Source organism: Ambystoma mexicanum, chromosome 12 (genome assembly GCF_040938575.1).
Source record: "Ambystoma mexicanum isolate Mex_15411 chromosome 12, UKY_AmexF1_1, whole genome shotgun sequence".
Taxonomy (NCBI): Eukaryota; Metazoa; Chordata; class Amphibia; order Caudata; family Ambystomatidae; genus Ambystoma; species Ambystoma mexicanum.
The window spans coordinates 118995011-119017287 of record NC_090936.1 but is presented as its reverse complement, the minus strand read 5'-3'; the positions used below and the strand labels follow the sequence as shown (position 1 = coordinate 119017287).

The window sequence follows — 22277 nt, the reverse complement described above, 5'->3', positions numbered from 1 at the left end:
GCCCCCTGGAATCGGGAGGAGACTTCAACTCGGTTCTAGATCCAACCAGGGCAGGAAGAGAATGGGAGAAGGGGGATCAACCCAGAAGAAAGATGGAGACTCCCTCAGATTTAACCAGATAAACCGGGAATCGGAAATCACAGACTGCGTAACTCTACCTAACACTGGAGACCCCCCATCCCTCGTGCACATATTACTCCCAAGTTCATGATTCCTTCTCAAGGATAGACCTTATCCTGCTGGATGATGTGATGCACTGAAAGGCTTCATTCTGAATACTTGTGTTGTCTCTGTCCCATGGTCAGATTGTGACTTGGTCCAGGTGGTGTTGGGAAAGGGATGGAGGTGGAAATGTAATGACTCACTACTCAAGGACAAAGAGGCGGCTGAAGCCCTATTGGTGGACATCAATGAATACTTCAGCATCAATGACAATGGGGAGGTGGGATCCCAAACGCTCTGGGAAGCTTTCAAATCAGCTATTAGAGCAACCCTAATTCGGATCAGAAAACAGAAGAAAACAGAGAGGCTCAAGCAGGGGGAGGTCCTTGGGGCAAAGATATCAAGGATACAGCCAAGGGGAGACCCGAATAGTTCATGATTCCTTCTCAAGGATAGACCTTATCCTGCTGGATGATGTGATGCACTGAAAGGCTTCATTCTGAATACTTATGTTGTCTCTGTCCCATGGTCAGATTGTGACTTGGTCCAGGTGGTGTTGGGAAAGGGATGTCTACCTGCACCCCCGAGTGAGCGAGGTGCGCAGAGAAGGATAGCACGTCATCCAATGTGCAGGTCAACGGATCAACCTCCTTTGATTCCGCCCAGTGACAAAACCTGGTCCACTTGCTTTTGTACTGGCTCCTGGTAGCATCACTCCTAGCCCCCTGTATAATGTCTAGGTTAGCCTGAGACAGATGCAGATGCTTCAGTGTGACTTGGTCAGGAACCATGCTGAAAGGGCTAACTTCTGGGGGTGGTGGCGGATGACCGTGCCTCCCTGCTGAGAGAGTAGAGGTGCTGGGTCCAGCGGGAGGTGCACCGGGGCCTGATCCGACAGGCTGAGTAGATCCGAGAACCACGGCCTAGCTGGCATCCACAGAGCTATCAGGATGAAACGTAGGTGCCTGGGCTCCCTGATCTTGCAGATTACCCTGTGGACCAGGGGAGTGGGAGGGAAGGCATACACGTTCATGTTCATGTTGTTCCACTGGATCTGCATCGCGTCGGCCAGTGAGCCCCTGCCCTGTCCCTACCAGGACGCGAACTAGGGGCACCTCCTGTTGGACCATGTGGAGAAGAGATCCACCTGAGGATGACCCTACTTGTTGAAGATCCCCAAAATGGCCTGTTCGTCCAACTGCCACTCGTAGGTGTCCTCACCCAGCCTGCTGAGTCTGTCCGCCTCCTGGTTGGACTCCCCTGGAAGATGTATTGCTGCCAGATGCATATCATATAGCAGAGCACATTCCCAAATGTTCATTGCCAGAGTGCAGAGAGGAGGAGGCCCAGTGCCACCCTGCTTGTTGATTTAGTACATGCTGGTGGAGCTGTCCATCTGAATGAGGATCGCCCTGCCGCTGACCGTCAGGAGGAAGGCTTCGAGAGCGAGCCAGATGGCCATCAACTCGAGCCAGTTGATGTAGGCCACCTGCTCCTGACAGGAGCATACTCTGTGGACACTGTGGCTGCCCAAGGTAGCTCCCCAGCCCTCTAGGGATGAGTCAATGGTGATGGTGACTTGAGGTACTGGTTGACGGAAGGGCCTGCCTATTCGTAGGTTGTTGTCCATGCTCCACCAGACTAGGTGCTGTTGGAGATGATGTAGGATGCTGACTAGCACCACCTGGGAACCGCTATGTTGAGAAAAATGCCTAGTGGCCTTCTTGATGGCTGAGGTCTTGTCATCTGAGGGGATAATCCTCTCTGAGATTGTATTATGAATAAAACCCAGGAAGGTTAGACTCTGCGTGGGCTCCAACTGTGACTTCTTGAGATTGATGGAAGATCCCAGCTCGTTCAGTGTGTTCATAAGGGCAGAGGCAGTGTGCTGGGCTGTCTCCAGAGACCTTGCCCTGATGAGCCAGTCATCTAGGTATGGGTAGACGTGGTGGCCCTGAGCAGGGCTGCCACCGCGTTCATCAATCTCGTAAAGACCCTGGGACCTGATTTGAGGCCGAAGGGCAGAACCTTGTATTGGAAATGAAACCCCATGATCCTGAACCTCAGAAATGATCGATGGGGTCGCCAGATCGGCACATGTAGGTAGGCATCCTTCAGATCCAGGGAGCACATCCAGTCTACCAAACACAATGTCTCTGCTATAAACGCTGGGGTAACCATCGTGAACTTTTGAAGAGGAAGGGAAAGGTTCAAGGGTGAAAGGTCCAACACAACTCTCAGGCCAGCCTGTTTCTTCTTGTGTAAGGCAAAAATCTGTGAATAGAAGCCCAGACCTGCTGAGAGGCTGGGACTTTCTTCACTGCCTGACTCTCTACAAGCGAGCGAATTTCCACCAACAGAGTTTCTGTACCAATCTATGGGTGCGGAGGGGAGGTGAGAGGAGAGGCAGGGATCTGGAGCCGGAAGCCTGTGGATACTACCAAGAGGATCCATGGGTCTGTGAACCTTGTATGCCAGCGTTGAGCGTGAAGGGCAAGCATGCCCCCCACCGGAGACTCGTGTATCCGGATGGTTGTGTCTTGCTTTTTTGCCCTCTGAGGCTGGGACTGAGGAGGGGAAGTGGAAAAAAGCCCTTGTGAGCTGCCTTGTGTTGCTTTCATCTGTGCTGGCTCGGGGATCTGTCTGGTTGTCTGGACCATCTCGTCTGGAAGCCCCTGAAGCCTCTGAAGGACCGACCTATGTCTGAGCGCTGGTGCGCCTGGCTGTATGCCTTGGGGATGCACTTAGTGAGGATCGATAAGGATTTGGCAGTCTGTGAACTATTCTTCTTATCAAGTTCCTCGTCAGTGTTGGAATGGAACAGGCAGCCACCCTCAAAAGGAAGATCCACTTTATGCTCCTGGACATCAGGGTTGAACTTCGTTGCCCGTAGTCAGGCTGTCCTTCTCATGTCGGTAGCTATACATATGGCACACCATGAGGTGTCGATGTGGGCCACTGTGGACTCCATTATATCCTGTGCTACCATTTTGGCTTCGGCCAGGCCAGCCTTGAACCGCTCCTGGCTCTGCACAGGGAGTTCAGGAAGGATATCGGCAAACTCTCGCCAGAGCCTCCAGTTGACAGCAGCCAGCATGGCGTCAGCGTTTGACTGACGAAGATGAAGAGAAGCGTTGGAATAGATTTTCTTTACATATGCTTCTAGGATCTTCTCCTTCTTACCCAGGAGAGCAGAGGCTGATGTAGCCGAGGACGATTGTGGCTTGGAGTAGAGTGAAGCTGCAACGATCACTGAAGAGTGTGGCTGGGGGTGTGCCGTCAGCAAGACAGGGTCCCCATCCATTTGCCTAAACATGGCGCTGAGGCGCCTTCTGGTAGGCTCTGTATAATGAGGTTTGAGTCATCCTTTTTTGGCAAGTGCCACCACGTCCTTTGCATTGGAATCCCCGTTCCAGCCATGGGCCGTAGATGAGAACCTCTGCCAAGACCCCCACCTCTGGTTGTTCCACCTCAGGTTGTGGGAGCCCCAAGTACTCTGCCAGGCCCGCAAGCCATTCATGAAAGGCCTTCACCGATGAGGGTGTGTCAGGGTCTTCTTCCTCATCCGTGTCCACCAGTGTGTGCTGTTGGTCCGGTGCCGCTGGACGAGTGCTGGGCGTAGGGGGCTGTGGCGTACTGACAGGCGCTGGAAGCTGCTGCGGCAGCGGATACAGTGCTGCTCTGACTGGCAGAGGCATGGGAGCCTGTGTCGTGGGGACTGGCGTAGGCAGCCTGGGCTGCATTGGACCCGGAGGCGCTGGACCTAAGGGCAGGGTGGTCGTGGGTGTTAGCGGCAGTACTGGAGGGAGCATGTTCCTGATAACATCCTTGAGGATGATGCACATCTGTGGAGACCTCATGAGAGTCAGGAATATTTAAAAAAAACCTGTCTTCACAGGCCGGTGGAGACACTGAAGCCTCATGGTCTCATCAGTAATTTATACTAAAGAGCTAATACCAAAATAAAGTTAGAGGGGGTCTCTCAGAAGGATCTATCATGTCCTAGCTGCAGCAGGTAGTATATGTTAATACTAGGAATCATAAACAAAAAACAGTGTTGTTAGTGAACGAGCAAGAATTTAAAAGACCGGGTTTCATCTGTCTCTATGTGAGACTGTTAAAACCCTAATTTGCAGACAACACAAATTCTACATGGCCGCTAATGTACATTTTACAGATAATTCTTTATCTCATCAGGAAAGAAAGAGAGATAATATGTCATGGACAACAGTAAGGCAGGCTCCTCTAGGAATAAATATGCAATGCATTAGAATAGATACATAGATTTATCAGAAAACATTTGTATTCTTGAATTTCATGGTGAGAACACCATATAAGTCATTTGAAGTTACCTAGATGCAAGATTACCTTATGTTCGACATGAGATGGTGGTGTATGCAAAGCTTAAAGTTCAGATGCAGAATAGTATATAAGATAGGAAGAAAGGTCAGTGAATAGCTGACTATCTGATGTGAGTAGCCTGGTGCATGGGGAGCACAGATGGGTATGCCTTAGGCACATCTTTGGTGTTCCAGGGCATGCCTCAATTCAGGTACAGGCTGCATGCATCATGTATAGAAGAGTAAGGTGGGATGAGCAGCCACTGGGGCAGAGGGTTTAGGGGATTCATGAAAGGAAAGAGGAGAATTTGCATTAGTGGAATGAGAGAGTATGGCAAATAGGAATCATCTAGAAAGATTATTTCAGTTGGGGTTGGAAAAAGCACTTTTGAACTAGGGTCAGAGGGTCGGAAATAACAACTCATTTGTGTACTAGGGTAAAAACCAATCCCTGTTGGGGGATGACAGCCGGCCAGCAAGTCTAATTGCTTAGACTGGAGAGGAACAAAAGGGGCTGTAAAGTCTGTAAGTGGCAAAGTACTGAACTGTATATATCTAAAGGGAGTAAGGAAGTGGAAGAGCAAGAAGGTATTCTGCATGAGGTATTTGATTGCTATCATGCAGATATTCAACACAATGGGCCTCATTCCGAGGTGGGCGCAAAGGGATACCGGGCACCGTTAAGGACATCGGTGCCGGTAATCCCTTTGTGCCCTATTCCGAGGTCCCTTAGCGGGACCCGCAATGGGCGCCTGGTTTTACCAGGCGCCCTTAGCGGGAGCCGCTAAGGGACCAGAGAGCTAATAACGGTACTGCAAATTGCGGTACCGTTATTAGCTACTTCCCCATTCCCATTGAGCCCTATGGTGGCTGAAATGGGAATGGGGAATGTTTTTTTCAATGGGGACTTACCGGTCCCTCCAAGGTCGGAATGGACCGGTAAGTCCCCATTGAACCAGGTCGGACTCGGTACCGGTATGGGAGGTAGTCATGGCACAAATAGCACCATGACTACCTCCATACTCGGAATGAGGCCCAATGTATCTAGATGCCCTCAATTAATTAATGTCAATGAGGCAATTGGAATCTGGTGTTTCCAATTCGGATGTATAGTTAGGAAGATGAAGAACAATTTAATAATAACAGCAAGTAGATGGTCATTAGGACATGGTAGGCTCGAGGGAAATGGTGTGCAGATAGAAGAGCATGGGATTTAGACCAGGATTCAGTATGGAGGAGGAAACATCAGCTAGGTATTAGGAATGCTGGCAACGTGCCTATACGTTGATCATTTTCTCTGGTCTGAATTGTTCAAACTGAGTTGCTATTACGACACCCAAAATATGTTGTGTGTCGTGTTCTGAACCTGGGGTTTCCTGCTCCAGAAATATCATCTGCCATAGGGATATATTTGTAAAGGCATCATGCAGCGCCTAATGAGGTCTACCACATTTCTCTTCTTTGTCCATGGATTGCTTGCTATATTTGCAGTGTACATTCTTCTGAAGTGTGTCTGCACAGCACCATTTTCTGCAAGACTATATTACCACTGAATTGTTGTGTGTGGCTATTGTTAGCACACATCCTACCACTGAATCTTTGATTTTGTTTCTAACTTTGGACACTATTTTTCAAACAATTTTGTCATTGTTGAATACTGTGCTGTCTGCTGAAGTTTTGGCTCTACTCCCAACACTTCTTTCTTTCTGTAAGTGAGCCCTATAACTTTTAAAATAACACACCCTGCATTTTAGAAATCACAAAACATGAAAAATGTCTGACCTTCATGAATATGTCCGAAAACATGGAGTCTTGGTTGTACTCTTCTCTGGATTGTATTCAAAAGTTCTACACAACCTACTCTTTGCATTTTTCTTGGTACCCAATCTAGAAATCCTTGAAATAAACAAAACAGATACCAGAGCATCAACAAGTAGAATTAAATATTCATAGGTCTTTAGTGTTAGAATGCTTGAAGGACACTGTCTGTGCTTTCAATATATTAATTTAAAATTAAACAGAATGTTACAGCCGTTTTTTCAATGTTTTGTTATTAAATATAAACAGATTATACAAATATAGAACAATAAACATACTACAGACATATAGTGTTACCTTTTGTAACACATTTCTGTAATGTACAATGATAAAGTCAATACAATTTGCATGTATATAATGATTATACCACCTTTGAAGTCGAGCTTTAAAGTCACAGATAATATATTTATTTGCATGTATTTACGTATTTTAATTGTAAAGGTTGTACTGAGAGTTTGAGCATGAAGTAACACTTAGTAGTACATAGAAGGAATATCAATGAGTGGAAACATTTACTGACGGCTGGGCGAACTTGTGAGGAGTGATACAGTACACAAGGAGCACAGTGATAACAAAAACAGTTCTCTGGTGAGTTTAGTTGGAAAATGTGGTGTGATGAACAGACAACTGATTTGCACTTTGTCTTTTTAAAACTAACAGAATTTGCACACTATTTGTCCCGAAGAAAGCGGAAAGGTTATGAGAACCACTGAAACCGGTTCACAGACAGAAAAATAGGCACGGGCGGGCTGGTCCCAGCCGTGGTAACTAAAGAAAAACTGATTGTTATCTTGGTAAAAGACAAGCATTAGCAAACTCATTTATAAATTAAGTGAATTGTATTAGATTTTTATTTGTTTGGAATCCAATAATATTAATTGAAGCAACACAAATATTTTAACCCAATTAAGACACACCTATGGGTAGCGACACAAATAAAGTTATATGTAATCGGCTACCAATAAGTGTGCAACTTTTTAGTTTAGTGAAAGTAGTGAGAGAGTTAGGGTGAGTCCTCTTACTACCCTTGATAGGTGTATCCCCATTTACGCCTGTACTCAGGGTTCGATGGCAATGTCATGTTATCTTCAGAGTCAGATGAGGTGTTGCTTGGGAGGTCTTTTAAAGGTATACATAGTGGTGACTAGGGCACACAGTTGTAAAGGAAGCTGTTTTAGCTTTTGAAGAGCTAAGAAGATGGCGGACGTAAAGCTGAAGCTGGAACAATGGGGGCTTAGACAGGGTGCCTCATTACAACCTTGGCGGAGGACCATGGTGCTTTTAGCACCATGGTCCATGCCGCTAAGGTTGCAATTCCGCCATGGTGGATGGCGGAATTACCGCCCCATTCCAAGGTGAGTGGTGCGGTAATTCTCCATTCACCAATGGCCCCTTCCCCATTCCCATTTTTGCCCCGTAGGGCATAATGGGAATGGGGAAAGGCGATAATTACGGCACCGTAAATTACGGTGCCGTAATTATCGCCAAGGTCCCATTGCGGCAGGGCTTTTAACGCCTGCAAAAAGCAGGCGTTAAACAGCCATCCCGCAAAGGGAACCTTGTAATCAGGCGTTAAGGGTCGGCGCCGTTTATGGCGCCGTAAACCCCTTAACGCCTGAGTCGGAATGAGGCCTAGGGTAATTCCATAGAGGGTTTGGGAACAAAGACAGCAATTGGGGCTTGTCACAGATGTGGGTTCAACAGACAACCGAAGCCCAGAGTATGTGATTCAGAGAGAATTATTTTACAAAATAAATGTGCCATGGGTTTATGGTAGAATGAAAACAAGGTTGCATGGGACTAATATAAACAAATGGTGAACAATGCCAATTTGCTTAATGACCGTAGTTGGCCAGTATGCCCCTGTCTTCCCTTCGGCTCACCCAGCCATTGGTCAAATAAGGTCACTAACACGTCTTTCTTGACATGGTCTTTAGGTTACACCCTTGTTGTAGTTATCAAGATGTGGCTCTCCTTGGTAGTAGATGCTGCTGCCTTGGGTTCATGTGGCCAATAGGTCAGATGATTACAGTCCAGAAATGTCTGGGTTCAGTAATTGCAAAGCTCAGACCATCTGATGACATTGGCAGACATAGCCACAGTCTGTGGCAGCACTGGGGTTGTAGGTGTCTGACCAACAGAGTGTCCCAAGTCTTGGGCAACTTCTCCTCCGACTGATCTTCCTCGCTGCTGCTTCCCTCCTCTGCTGTGTTGCTCTCCTCTCTTTCCTCCTTGACACCCCAAAAAGTTGGTCCCTCTTCACCCCCTCTCTTAAACGTCTTCTCTGCCACCTGGTTCTAATTTCTTCCATTATCCCCTCTACTGCATCCTTCCTCCTATTCAAGAAACTGTTCAGTTTCATATCCTTTGATAGGTTACTTTCCACTTCCTCCCCTCTGTCTGCCTTGCATGTCATTTCCCTTCTCCTCATGTTGTCCCACATCCTAGCCTCCTTCAGTACCCTCTCTCTCAAATTCTTCTCCTACTCCTCCTCCTAATTCTTCTCCAGCGGCTCTTGATCTTTCTCAACCTTCGACCTCCATCTCTTTGCTCATCATCCTCTACCTCCTTGCTCTTCACCATCTCCTGAACTTTCCAATCTCCTACTCATTCTATCTTTTCTCCACCCCTCCTACTCATTCTGTTTCACTCTATCCACTCTCTCCTCCTGCTGATTATCCTCCTACACAATCTAATGATATAACCTTGTTGCACTAATCCGGATGCCTCACATCTACAGTGTCAAAGCATTGCTGAATGTTGGTTTTGGGAGTCCACAGGATCTTGTTTTCAGTGCTTCACAAGCAGGTCCTGCAAAACAGTTTTCTGGTCTAAGTTTCAAGAGCTGGTTTGTGTCTCCCGGAATACAGTGAACGCTTGTGATTATAGTTGCAGTGTTAGACTGTTCTTTTATCATTCACATAAGAGGCATGATTAGCAGTACTATTCTGGGAAACTAGGGTTCAATGAGCGTGTGATACACTTAAGGTTGGTGACGCACTAGGCAGCCTGGGGGAGGGGGGTTCCTTTGTTTACCTCATCTGGGCCTGCATCACAGAACGCTGGGCCCCCAGTTTCTCCCCAGTCCCATCACTCAGCCTATACCATGGGACTTCATCATAGGTAGAGAGAAACATTTAAATGCAATATGGTGGAATAAGTCAGTGGACCTCTTCGAATACCAGGGAAATGAACTAGTTATCTGTTGTATGCTTAGCGACAGCTAGCTTTATGTCTGAATGGTGTAGTGAGAGTGGCAAGTGGTAGGATGCAGCTAAATAAATTGAAGATTTTGTCTACAGGCTAGAGAAGTAACAACGAAGACCATTCAGGAGGTTATTGTAGTAGTACATTTTTCAAAGACAAGGTTGCTACATAGTGTTTTGTGAATTGTGAGGAAGGAACCAATCATATACATGTTGAATAGCTAGTTTCAGTTGTAAGTTACTAGAGAGGCCATGAAGCAGAGTTCAGTATAGATATATTTTGATATTTTGGGCACAGAGTGAAGAGCAGAGGGATTCAGGAGTTAAACAACAACAGGAAAAGGTGGTCTTCTAGGCTGTTGAACAATTGGAATACATAATTTCTGTTTTGACTGCGGTGAACCTCACGGAAATGGAAGATCAGCCAGTAACAGATTGCCAAAATACAGGGTCCACATGATGATTGGCAATTGTTTTATATATTTTGAATGCAAAAATAATTATTTTTTTAAAAAATAAAATACTGCTGAATGAAACTATGTAGTATATTAGATTGTATTGAAAAACATAAAGACCAAAAAAAATCAAAAAATGAAATGACATATTGGGAAGAACTTGTTCGAAGAGAAACTGGGATATTTGTATGCTAGAGCTTCTCAAGAAAGAATGCATATACAGAAAAAAGCATCATTTACACCTGCAACATTAGTAACACAATGAGCATCATTACAAGTATGGCAGTGCAGGTACAAATTGTGGTAATGCAGCGGTAATTCTGTACTGTCAAATTAGCACTGTATTATCGCAGCACCATACTATGAGTTTGGTGGTAAAATGGAGGATTTACTGCCAGCAAAAAGCTGGTGGTGAATCTGCCACTTTACGGGCAAAAATCGGCAGAATTACTAAAGCGGTATTACCACTGACGGTAATTCTGCTGAAATCCCCATTGAGTCCACTGACTCCAAAAATGGGGACTTACACTGTACTACCACCCCTTGTAACCCTGTGATAAAACCGCAGGACCAAGTGATGGTATCTGCAAACTTGTAAGGAGTCCCAATTTTCCCAAACCTGGTAACTGTATATATCAATTCAATATATCCTTTAAATCATCTCCCCCTAAGCACAATCATCTTTGAAAATAAATGCTGAAAAATAACAGGAAAACCACCTTGCAATCCCTCTACCCCATCTGCCAAAACAAGCTATGAGGCCCACCCCCCGCAATACATATATCCCTTTTAAACATTAATATTAAAGGAGTAAGCAGCAAGTCCTAAACCACAATTTAACAAGCTCAACAAAAAGCTGACTCTAAATTCCATGAACAACTGGGACTGGCTGGCAAAAGCCTTAACACACCAAAATCAGAGCTAATGTCACAAGCCGGGAGAACAGTCTTTACATTCCATTGGATACTGGAATACAAAAGCAATTTCCCATCTATTTCAAGACAACTGGATGGAGAGCCTGGACTTGCTGTGTTTACCAGAAACATGGCTTAGGGTATCCCCTATCTCTGATGGGTTTGAAATTGCCATAAATGCATCCATCAAAAAGCAAAAAGGCAGGCCACTATCAGGCATGCTGACTATGGCAAGAAAAAGCTATGGGTATATGATCATTAGCTGTAAGAACATCTCACCATATATTCAAATCACCACAGTTGTCCTAGAAGGAAAACCCAAACCCGGGCACGGTCCTCTTCACATAATGAACTTTTCGAGAGTCATCAATGAAATAAGTGGACCGCAATCAGCAATACAGAACAACATGGTCGCTGAAAGTGATTGGGTAACACACTATAGCCAGCTGTACAATAAAAAGGGACACAGCCAAGGACAAGTGCTTCTAAAAGTAAAACAATGGAACCTTAACATCATCAAAAGGATAAGTTCCTTGCAGGCCCCAGGTCCTGACAGCCTGACTAACTACACGTTAAAATGGAATCCAGAGAAATGGTTGGCTTTCAGTTCATTAATCTTTAAGAAAATGACACTGGACTGTACAACGCCTAAAACTTGGAAAAGTACGATCATCGTACCAATTTTCAAAAAAGGCAACATGGCAAACCCTAAGGATTACCGTCCGGTTGCACTATTGGATGTGCTAGGAAAAATCTATGCAACTCATCTCCAACAGCAACTACATGATTGGATCATCGCTAGTTAGCACTTCGACCGGAGGTAATCAGGCTTTGTCAGGGGCGTGGGGTGTGGCTTGAAGCTACTCATAATAAACCTCATGAAATGGAAGCCATAAGAACAGGAGGCAAGGTCTTTCTTGCCCTGACAGATCTACCCCACGCCTTTGACAGTATAGATCAGGAAACCCTTTAGACCAAGCTTCACAACCGGAACTGTCCTGCAAGCTTGCTCCTGGCTATCAAAGAATTGCACACCAACAATGAAGTTAGAATCAGGCTAGATCGAGATGGGACTCTTTCAAAAGTAATAAGAACATTCTGCGGTGTGAAACAGGGCTGCCAGCTGGCCTCAATCATTTTCAATCTGTTCCTCTCAGACATTGGCGAAACCATCAAAGGCGTGCACTCATTCGCACCGAAACTCCATGGGTCGCACATAAGCTGGCTCCTTTATGCAGATGACTTGATCCTGCTTAATGTAACACCAATAGGTTGCCAGTGTAAACTGCATGCCGTGGAGAAATACATCGACAACAACGGCCTGTGTATTAATACAAATAAGTCAGAAATTCTGATACTCCAAGATATGAGAAAACACAAAACACGATCTAACAAAAAATTCCACTGGCATCACGAAAAAGAGATTTTGAGTATTGCAACAGACTCCAGATATATCTAGGCATGAAGATCAATTCAAACCTAAATAATGCACGTTGGGTTTTGAAAATATTAAAGTCAAATGTGGTAAACTGGCAATTCAAGCAGCTGTAATAAACAAAAAATACAGAAAGTTTTCACTGAAACCGGTGCTTGCACTTTACCAACAAAAAATAGTCCCTGTCCTAATTTATGGAGCCGAATGTGCTCTGGGCTGTCCACACGCAACATGGGCGATGTTAGAAAACATTTTCTGGTCCAAAGTTTTGTGGCTTCGAAAAGGGACTCCTACAATATGCATTCGCTATGAACTAAACCTGACTTCACTAAATGCAAGAATCTGCTGGAACATGCTTTCTATCTTTCAAAATGATGATGGAAGTCATTGCTCCACAATTCGAAATTTTGCATGATCCAGGCAACGGAGACAGACAGTGCATACTGACACAGTGAACGGATCGTTGCAATAAAATACTAAAAGATCTTGAAATTGACATCAAAACGCTGCAGACTAATCCGAACTTAGCCAAAAAGAGGATTGGTGGAAAGTGCTCTTTGATGATGAAAATAGGAAACTAACAATTGCCTTGACTAACTTTCTGGACGATACGACGCATCGCTTAACATTAGTATAGGAATCTACTTAAAAAACCAGTATCGTGGGTCACATGTTCCCCGAAGAGGGTTCACTCATTCTAGGACTTAATCAAGAAATGTATTAACTGAATTGCTTAATGGAATCAATTGTATTTTAAAGGTGTGTAATAAACCATATAAAAATAAAAAATAAAAAAAATCTATGAATTAAAAATGTCAAGTATCTAATTACTGTGAGGCACTAGTGACCATCCAAGCCATGTAGAGTCAGGTTAGCAGTGCTTCATTGGGAATCCTGATTTATCCTGCAATTATCCTTTTTTCCTGAGCTAATCTGATGCACATGCTACAACTGCATTACTCGGGACCAGGCGAAAGGCGGTCCACAGGGGTATCTTCGCTGCCACTGGTTTCACCACGAAGACCTCTATTTTTAACTTCTTTGGTTCTAGAAATCAACCTCTTCCTCTTAGCTTGAAGATATTCTGACATGTGTCCCTCATTGCTTTTACAGTACTGACACCATTTGAGGGACTGTTCTGTCTGGGTCCCAGGAAACAGTGGAGCATTGAGAGTGATTTGCTACCAGAGGGTGAATAAGCTCTCTGTTACCAAACCAGTGGACATGAGTAAGAACACACATAACTAAAAGGGTAACCGATAAGGTGGGCTGCTTGACGGTCTCTTGAAGGGGCTTCTTGCTGGTAATTAACTAGGGGTGCATTTGCCCTGGGATATATACATATATCAAATTCTGGAGTCAGGGCTCCTCAGTGGCTAAGGATAAAGGCAAGATCAGGTTCTCCAGAGTAAAATGGAGGCCTAAACAGTGCCTGTGACAGGTCAAAGAGAGTGCTCGGCACCAGTGATAAAGAGAACCCTGCAACACGTCATCAGAGGATGACACTCTCTTTCGGATGTGCTCAGGGCAATTAATGACTCAAGACTATTGACAATGCAAAAAATAGACAGGTTTGGTATAGATGTGCATTTACTGCACCGGGACTTATACAAATATCCGAAATTGAAGACACCCTAATGAAAATTCAACTTAGTGATTTACGGGCCAAATTAAAAACCTGGAAGCAAGGGTAGAGAGAACAGAGTGAAGGTCTCCTGGAAATGACAGAAGGACTCTCCGTGGAGTTGGATCTGGAGGACTGGTGTAAAAAAACAGTTGCTAAATTATCCAACTACAGAAATCGAGATGCAATCCTACAAGCTGCAACAAAGAATGGGCCTTGGCGGTTAAGGGAGCTCAAGTTGCAATTTTTTCAGACTATACTAGAGCCTTTCTAAAAAACAGGCACTCGTTTCAATCAGTGAAGAGAAAACTGCAGTCTCTTGATATAAAACATGCATTGTTTTTTCTGGCCACACTCAGACATTTTGAAGATGGGAAATCATTATTTTTCATGGCCCATAATAAGGTACTATGGGATTGGATTGAGTTGCACAATAGGAGAAGCTCTAATTAGAGACTTCACATGGAACGGAAAATAACTATGGACACCATCTTACCCCCTTCCCCACCCGATGTATCCACTTCCCCGGATAGACAGGGTTCGGGGTCAGAATTCCAAGATGTCTGGGGTTTGGGTTCAGCATACAAGATATTTGAAGATATAGGGAATTCATGTCAAGGGGCGTGGGGGGATTAGACACTGCAGACTGTGAAAAATGATATCACTCCGACATGGACAGCTATATTAGATCACATTTCAAAGCAAACCTATTTGAGCAGTGGCTGGCTAAGCACAAACATCATAAACAATTAGTTGGATGGAATGTTGTACATTTCAATGTTCAGGCAACTGATACTCCTAGTTTGACCGACATATGGGATGGGGGTCATTGAGGGGTATATCATGTTGAATCTGTTTGCGTTAATTGCTCACCATCAAGGACGATGGCTTATGCGTATGATGCAGCTCGGAATGTTTTTGTTCAACAGTAGTAGATGGTAGACTGACTTAATACACTTTGGGAGAGCGGGGGTTTGTGCATGACCTGGAATGCCAATGTACTATACGAAATGGTGAAGAGAGGCATAATGCCAGCTGTGTCTTTCTGCAAGAGGTACATTTGATTGCACCAACTGTAAACAAACTGTTCATGCTCAAACTACACGGTCTCTGTTCATGTTGAGTTTACCAGATCTTCAAGAGGCGTAATGGTCATGCTGAGGAAGTCACTCCTTTTAAGTTTCACTCATGTTGAAAAGGATGACAGAGAGAGGTATGGTTTGATCACCTCGTGGGGCGAATATAGGCATCATATGTGTTCATGCTCCTCCGCATTTGGGTATGCAACTATGGCAAAATAGCTAAGGTTTATTAATTAAATATGTGCCAGATTTTTGAGTATTAGGAGGGGATTTTAACTATGTAATGCATCACAACTTGGATTGCTTCTTATCTTTACTCAGGTGATGGCTTTCGTTATTCATGGAGAAATCTGTACCCGACCAGAAGGGGGTTTTGTATTATTCTGGGGTACACTCCTCTATGTCTAAGTTAGACTTTTTCTGTATCCCACCGGGAGATTTACATAGGGTGGCTGGGATAAGATAACTCCCTCAGGGAATTTTTCACAATTCACGTTTACAAAAGACGGTCGGTGGGTGGGCTCCAGATCCCTCAGAAACTGGCTCCTTAACTCATATTATTTGGGATTCCTGCAGATTGTTGAGAAATTACAGAGGCAAACTGTTGAGTACTTTGAAATGAACACATCCTCTGCGGATGACACCCGAATCCAATTGGAGGGTTATAGGGCAATGTTGAGGGACAAAAGTCGTCTCCATTCTTAAGGCTCAGGCAAAGGATAAAATCAAGACTCTAGCAATGCTTGAACATGACCTCGAAGAATTTGAAGGGGAATTCTTATTGAGGTGCTTATGGCTCACCTGAAAGTGAAATAACGATACTGCAAACATGCCACCGACTCAGCACGTCAAGCATATTGTGAATGCGGGGATAGAATTGAAGAGGCCGGGGATAAGGCAGGGAAAATGCTGGCTTGGCTTGAAAAATACAGGAAGGCTCCTAATGTGTTTGGGAAAATCTCCTGGACAACAGCGATAAGGCAGATGGTGAGGAGGTAGAATTGGGCACTAAGAAAATTATGGAAGTCATTTGATTGCTGCAACTTATTGTGACACAGAGTGCTGAGCTGGACAGGGACATGATGGAGGAGGACTTTGCAATGGCAATTCTTGACCTTCAAGTGAGAACAGTTCCTGGACCTAATGGTTTCCAATGTAATTAGGCAAAAGACTAGGGTATAAGGTTAGTAAACATATGCTACAGACGTTTTGTTATCGAGACGATATGGAGGCAGAATTTCTCAAGACCTGAGGCTGCAATGCTAATCGTCATTCCCAAGAAAGATAAGGCCCCGGGTAAATGTGCTTCCTATAGGCCGATATCTTTAATGCAGAGAGCTAATTACTAGCAACGTTTAGGCCAGATAGCTGCCGGCATGGATTCATAACTTGGTTCACTCGGGCCAGGATGGGTTTCTCGCTAATAGAGCAAATAGGATGAACATCAGGAGGCTGCATAATGTCATCAACAGGGCTTCCAAGACAAAAAGGCTGCTGTTCTCTTTAGCCGTGAATTTGGAAAAATCTTTTGATTCCATCCATTGGCACTTCCTTTGGGCAATTACGGAGAAGATTGGATTTGAAGGCCCCTTTATGGCATTGGTGATGCTTTTATAAACTAAACCTACAGACTTGGTGCAGGTGAATGGGGAATCCTCTTGCTCTTTTCCTCTTGAAAGAGCCACAAGGCAGGGCTGCCCTTTGTCCTCATTACTGTTCACATTAGCCATTGAACCTTTGGAATCTTGGCAAAGGGCAGTCCCTGGGTGGCAAGGGTATTGGCCTAGGGGACATGAAAACTGAATCGTGCTTTATGTAGATGACATTTACATTTTTTAGAAGACCATCTTCCTTCGGGACGCTGGGAAATAAAGATCCTTCAAGAATTTGGCAGGGAGAGTGGCCTAAAAGTAAATTGGCATACATCAATTTCTTTTCCACTACAGGGTTTCAAAACAGTTTCAGACAGATGCACGATATTGGGCATCATTGAGTTTGTCCATATTAAGCAACGCTGTGTTATTTCAAATGTTAATGCTCCCTAGACATTTGTATGTCCTTCAGAACACCTTGTTTGAAATCCACACATTTTAATTCGATAGAATCAAAGTGTGATAAGGAGACTCATGTGGCAGAATAAGCAGCCTCCTATAGCACATCCAGCAATTTGTAACTCTCTCTGGGATGGAGTAATGGGTTTCCCAGATATTGAAAGGCACTACTGGGCGTCCCAATGAGTAGTACCCAATGAAAGACTCTACAGTAATTCATGTAATTTCGCACATGAAGCTTAACCATTAATTGGTGGGCCAAGTCACGGCACTGCAGGCTCTATATGGGGGCTTAAGTAAGAGAATACCCATGGCTTCTAGATAGGTTGTTAGGGCGAGGCAGGGAATTAAGAAAGCTATGGGCTGGGCGGGGAATGTAACCCATATGGAATAACACAGATTTTTGTGTAGTAAAAAACTGGGGCTGATTAAATCGTAGGTCGAATAAGGGACAGACACAGTGGGTGACCCTATCTCAATAATTAAATAATTTAAAATAGCTACATTCAAAAATGTTAAACGTAAGTTTAGGATAGCTGGAATTGAATATTATAATTATTTACTGTTATATCATTTATTGTAGTCCGAGTTTCAGTGTAACTAGAATCTCCTGCTTCGATCCTCACTGGAAGCTAATCTTATTGACTTAGATCTCTGGCAAATCCACCTCATCCTTCTACTGTGCTACCTTAAAGTTCACCTTTCCATGGCTTATCAACCTTGAAAGCTAAATGGGTGTGCACTCTTAGTCCTACAGCTGAGAAAGACTGGAGCAAAGTCCTTATGTACCCCATGAGAAGGTATCTCAGCTAGCTTTCAATTTCTCCATAGGACTCAAGGAAACTTCTCCACAGGATGGGTTGTGCTCCACAGCCTCAATGCCTGCGATTTAACACTGATTGGCACTTTTTTTTCACAGAATGTGAAGGTGTTCCATCATAATGAACTTTTGCAAAAAGGTGTTGAAGCCAAGACAGAGTCTGGGACTTGACCCTATCATGGAGGACATGAACCTCTCCCAACCTGGGAAGGTGGTATATCAGGGTATATGCCAGAGACGATTCTACCCCAAAGGCGGCATAAGGGAGTTGGTGGGTCCAAGTCACTGAACCCCCCTGATTGTGCCGGGCAAAAAGAAGAAACAGATTGGCCCAAGAGATTAACTGCAAGCATGGGCCAATGGGGAGCAAACAAGACGCAAGCCCAGAGTATAAAATACCAACAGGCCCAAGGATGGATAAAGAGTGGTCGAGCGAGGTCAGGAGGAGAGATGGTGGACCGAGAAACCAGGCGTAGGACAGAAGGTGAAGCAGAATGGTGAGAACGTGTTGGAGATTGTGAAATAGAGTAGAGGTGAGGTATTTTGTATGGAGAGAGAGTGGTCTCAAGCATGAGAGAGTAGAGTGGCTGTTGTGAGTGAGCGCTGGAACGGATGATAGAGAGGGGGAAGGTAGGAAAGAGTGAGAGTAGGGGAATTAGAAGGTGAAATTGTGTCAGAGGGTGGAAGTGAGGGTGTAAGCAAGGGGGACAGTTGTAGAGGGCAGAGGGTGCAGTATAGGAGGGAGTAATAGGAGGGAAGGAGTAAGTGGGGGAGTGAAAAACATCAGAGGGACAGAGAGATAAGCAAGAGAGAAGGGGAGAATAGGAGGAAGAAGGAGGAGTTTGTGAGAAAGAGGGTGCGCATGAGAGATAATATGAGTAGAGAAGAAAAGGACATAGGGCCTCATTATGGGTAACCCTGCCGGTGCTACCGGACCAGTAATAATTTACTGGCGCCTGACTTCCCGGTGCCACCGGCTCATTATGAGTCCGGCAGCCCGGGAAATCAGGCGCTGGGAAATTGTAAATCCCCATTCCCATAGACTCCGATAGGATTGGGGACACGGAAGCAGCGCCACAGTTGCTAACAGTGACTGTGCTCCCGTGAAGGGTTTGTCTACCGTGACCACTGCGCCCGGCAGAGTCAGACCTGTTGGGCACAGCGGCCACGGCAGGCAAACACATAGTTTGCCGGTCCAGAAACAAGGGCACCGGTGAGCTTACCGGCACCCTTGTTTCCGGACCGGCAAACTTGAATGAGGCCCATAGTATGCAGAAGGTGAAAATGTTGAGCAACATTTTAAGAATAGATAGAGGAGAGGAAGAGAGTGTGCAAAAGAGTGAGGGATGGCACAACTTAGCCATCAATGTATTGGAAACATCAGAGCAGGTTGCTATTAGAAATTCCCAGAGAAGGTAAAATGGAGAAGGCTGTGGTCTTTAGGTCCTCATTCCTAATCCAGGATAGAAATAGACAGCCTGAGTTACCTTTCACTAATCATGTCTTACCACCGTCTGGGGCAAAAGGAAGCCTGTGCTAGAGTATAAGGAGCCCATGGAGGTTGAGTACTAGATCAGGAACTCCCCTTAGTCTGTCCCTCCTGCAATCCAGTCGTAATCAAGTTGTGAAAGTTAACAATAAAACCTTAGAACTTCCTAATCAAGTTGTGGAATTTTTTAGGCCATCTGTGACAAGTAGATGGAGGCAGTGCTGGAGCGACCCTCGGGGAAGGACCCTTGAATGATATTAATGGGTATTTGGAGAGACAACACATGCACTGGCTGTGGCGAGAAGGAATGTTACAATAAGAAGATACTGATTTTATTCAAGTGGAAAGTGGCCCTTTTCAGTTGTGAGTACCAGTAGGAAAGAGTTTATAGAGCTCATGGCTGCCCCCAACGATTTTCTAAGATATGGAGTAAGTGGGACAAAGCTAGATAGCTCCCTGGTCATTACATCTTCCTTGATGTGGTTCTGTACCTTACATACATTGTTTTTATATAACTGTTGTATATGGGTGAGCATATTAACATGTAGTTTTTTTCACATTTTATCTTACTACTGTTTCCTTCTTCATACGAATACTGTAGGGTTGCTGGATTGCAATGTTTAAAACTGAATAAATTGTTAAAAAAAAGTATCTAATTACCACAGTTCAGTCGAAAAATATGATCAACGTTAAAAAATGAATTTACTGATGCAGGTCCACAAGAAGAGGGGTGCTCAGGAGATCACCTGTAAAGCAAACACATCTAGGAAAATGGATGCCATTGTGGTGGGAGTTGATGGTGAACAAGCTAGACTGAGGGGAATAGATGACTGACCCAAAGAAGCAGACAAGATGATTAGTTTGGCTGAAGATGAATTGGTCATGTTGTCAGTTCATTTCTTAAATGAAGGAGTTCATCGCTTGCTGGGCTCATGTCCCAATCCATGAATATCCTCCATGCTTGTGATATTGAAAGTGCTAAATTATAAAGACCATGATGCCTTACTAAAGGTGACAATACAGATTAGGGAAGTGAGATTGGAAAATTCTATACTCAGACCACTTCCAGATTCAAGCCCAGGGATTCATAAATCAAGAAGACTGTTGAAATCAGTAAATTGACAACTGAGCGAGAAGAAAATGATAACAATATGTTCCAGAAAGAATAGAGAATAGTAGTCTGTGGTGAGACGCAAGTCCTCATGGATTCAATAGCAGCTGTGTATTTGTTGTGGTGCTGCCATCCCTGCAGTATATGAAATGGCCAAATGTGGCTGATAATGCTAGCTAAGACATAGCTTAGTGTGGTTTTAAGCATGTATTTGAGCGCCATTCTCCACAGTGCTGGGACGATTGTGGAACTGGACAATTCGTTACACAGGTTCCATGATTGAGGAACAGGGTATAACAGGTGTAACTGAAGAATATTTCTAATATTGTTTTGTTCAAAGTTGTTGGTCAAACAGTATCATGTCAGTGCTGGTAAGGTAAGCATATGATAACTACTCTGCATACTCAACAATAGAGAACACATCACTCCAGCATTAAGAACCATACACAGGCTACCAGTCAAAAAAAGGATTTACTTCGAAACGGTTTGCATAGCACACAGAGAACTAACGGCCAAGGCGCGGACCTCATGCTGGAAGAAATCTCCACCTACAAACCGAAACAAACCCTGAGATCCAGCAATGACATTTGCCTTGAACCAAAGCAGTACTCGAAACTGAAATGTGATGGATCAGCGTTCGCTTGCATCTCAGCGAAACTTTGGAACTCACTCCCAAGAAGCTACGAACAACAGAAGAACGCCTACAATTCAGAAAACGACTACAAACTTGGCTCTTTAACTCACCCACCTAATCAGGAAGGACTACCGAGAAAAATCTCACCACAAAAATAGGCAATACAACACAAGCCATTGTCAAACCAAAGAAAGAAAAAACATAATACAGACAAACCGCAAAGTAAGATATTCAGCCTAATTGAAACAATGCAATTTACAGACCTCCCTCACCATTAACCGTACTAAAAACCTTCAACTTTCCTACAGACTCGCTGCTTAGCTGCCAAATACAACACACACAGACCGCTATCACAGAACAAACTGGAAATCTCACAGCAAACAGCAGACGACCGCTGTAATCTCACTCAACCCAACACACTAAACCTTCAAACCTACACCACAGACATACAAAACAATCCCATATAACTCACAGACTAAAATAACAACTAACCCATACCATCTAGAAGCAAACCAAACACACAGTGACTGTCTTTTCTGAACTGGAGCTACCAAGAGCACAGAGAAAAAGCTCTCTTGCAATATGCCACTAACTAACCTTCCAAAACGCTCCATCTTTTCAGATCGTCTGCAGCACCCGGAGACCATGAAAAAGGGCAGCAGTATGTGGTATACATTTTTATAAAATAACATATCATAAGGAGCAGGGAGGTGAGCTAGCTTGCCTGTTTGCATATAACACCCAGGAGGCATACCCCTGTTCGGTGGTGTGGGACTAGTTATACCAATGCGTTTTGGCCAGAGTTAGTGCGGGAAGGAGGAAAGAGTTGGGAGGAGTTGTAGTGAGCACCTTTCAAAGAGCATGGCTCCTTTCACTCATGCAGGTACATAGCTCATGGCCATTTTAGGAAAAAGACCTGGATTAATCAAAGCGTGGTCAGTACTTTGCAGAGTCAGTGCTTGGAGTTATCTACACATGACTTGAACACCATACAAAAGAAAACATAAAAAAGCTTGCAAAGTTGTTATTATTGTTAGCAGATTTGGTTTTACTATCCGAAGTCTTCAAGAAACCCACCAAGGAATAATGGACACAAGCCAAGTGCTAGAACATGAGGAAAATATGGGTATTACGCA

The 22277-nt window shown here is 44.4% G+C and overlaps 1 protein-coding gene across 3 annotated transcripts in view; it reads right to left on the bottom strand.

The window, feature by feature from the left end:
* The window catches only part of MPPED1 (metallophosphoesterase domain containing 1), an 885706-nt gene that overhangs the window by 82329 nt on the left and 781100 nt on the right, over positions 1–22277 (bottom strand). For 2 of the 3 annotated variants that reach the window (XM_069628130.1, XM_069628131.1), the window contains exon 6: positions 6285–6398. The exons of the other annotated variant lie outside the window; for it this stretch is intronic. In XM_069628130.1, the coding sequence (XP_069484231.1) occupies positions 6285–6398 (114 nt within the window). The remainder of the gene's footprint in view (positions 1–6284; positions 6399–22277) is intronic. 3 annotated transcript variants of the gene reach the window in all.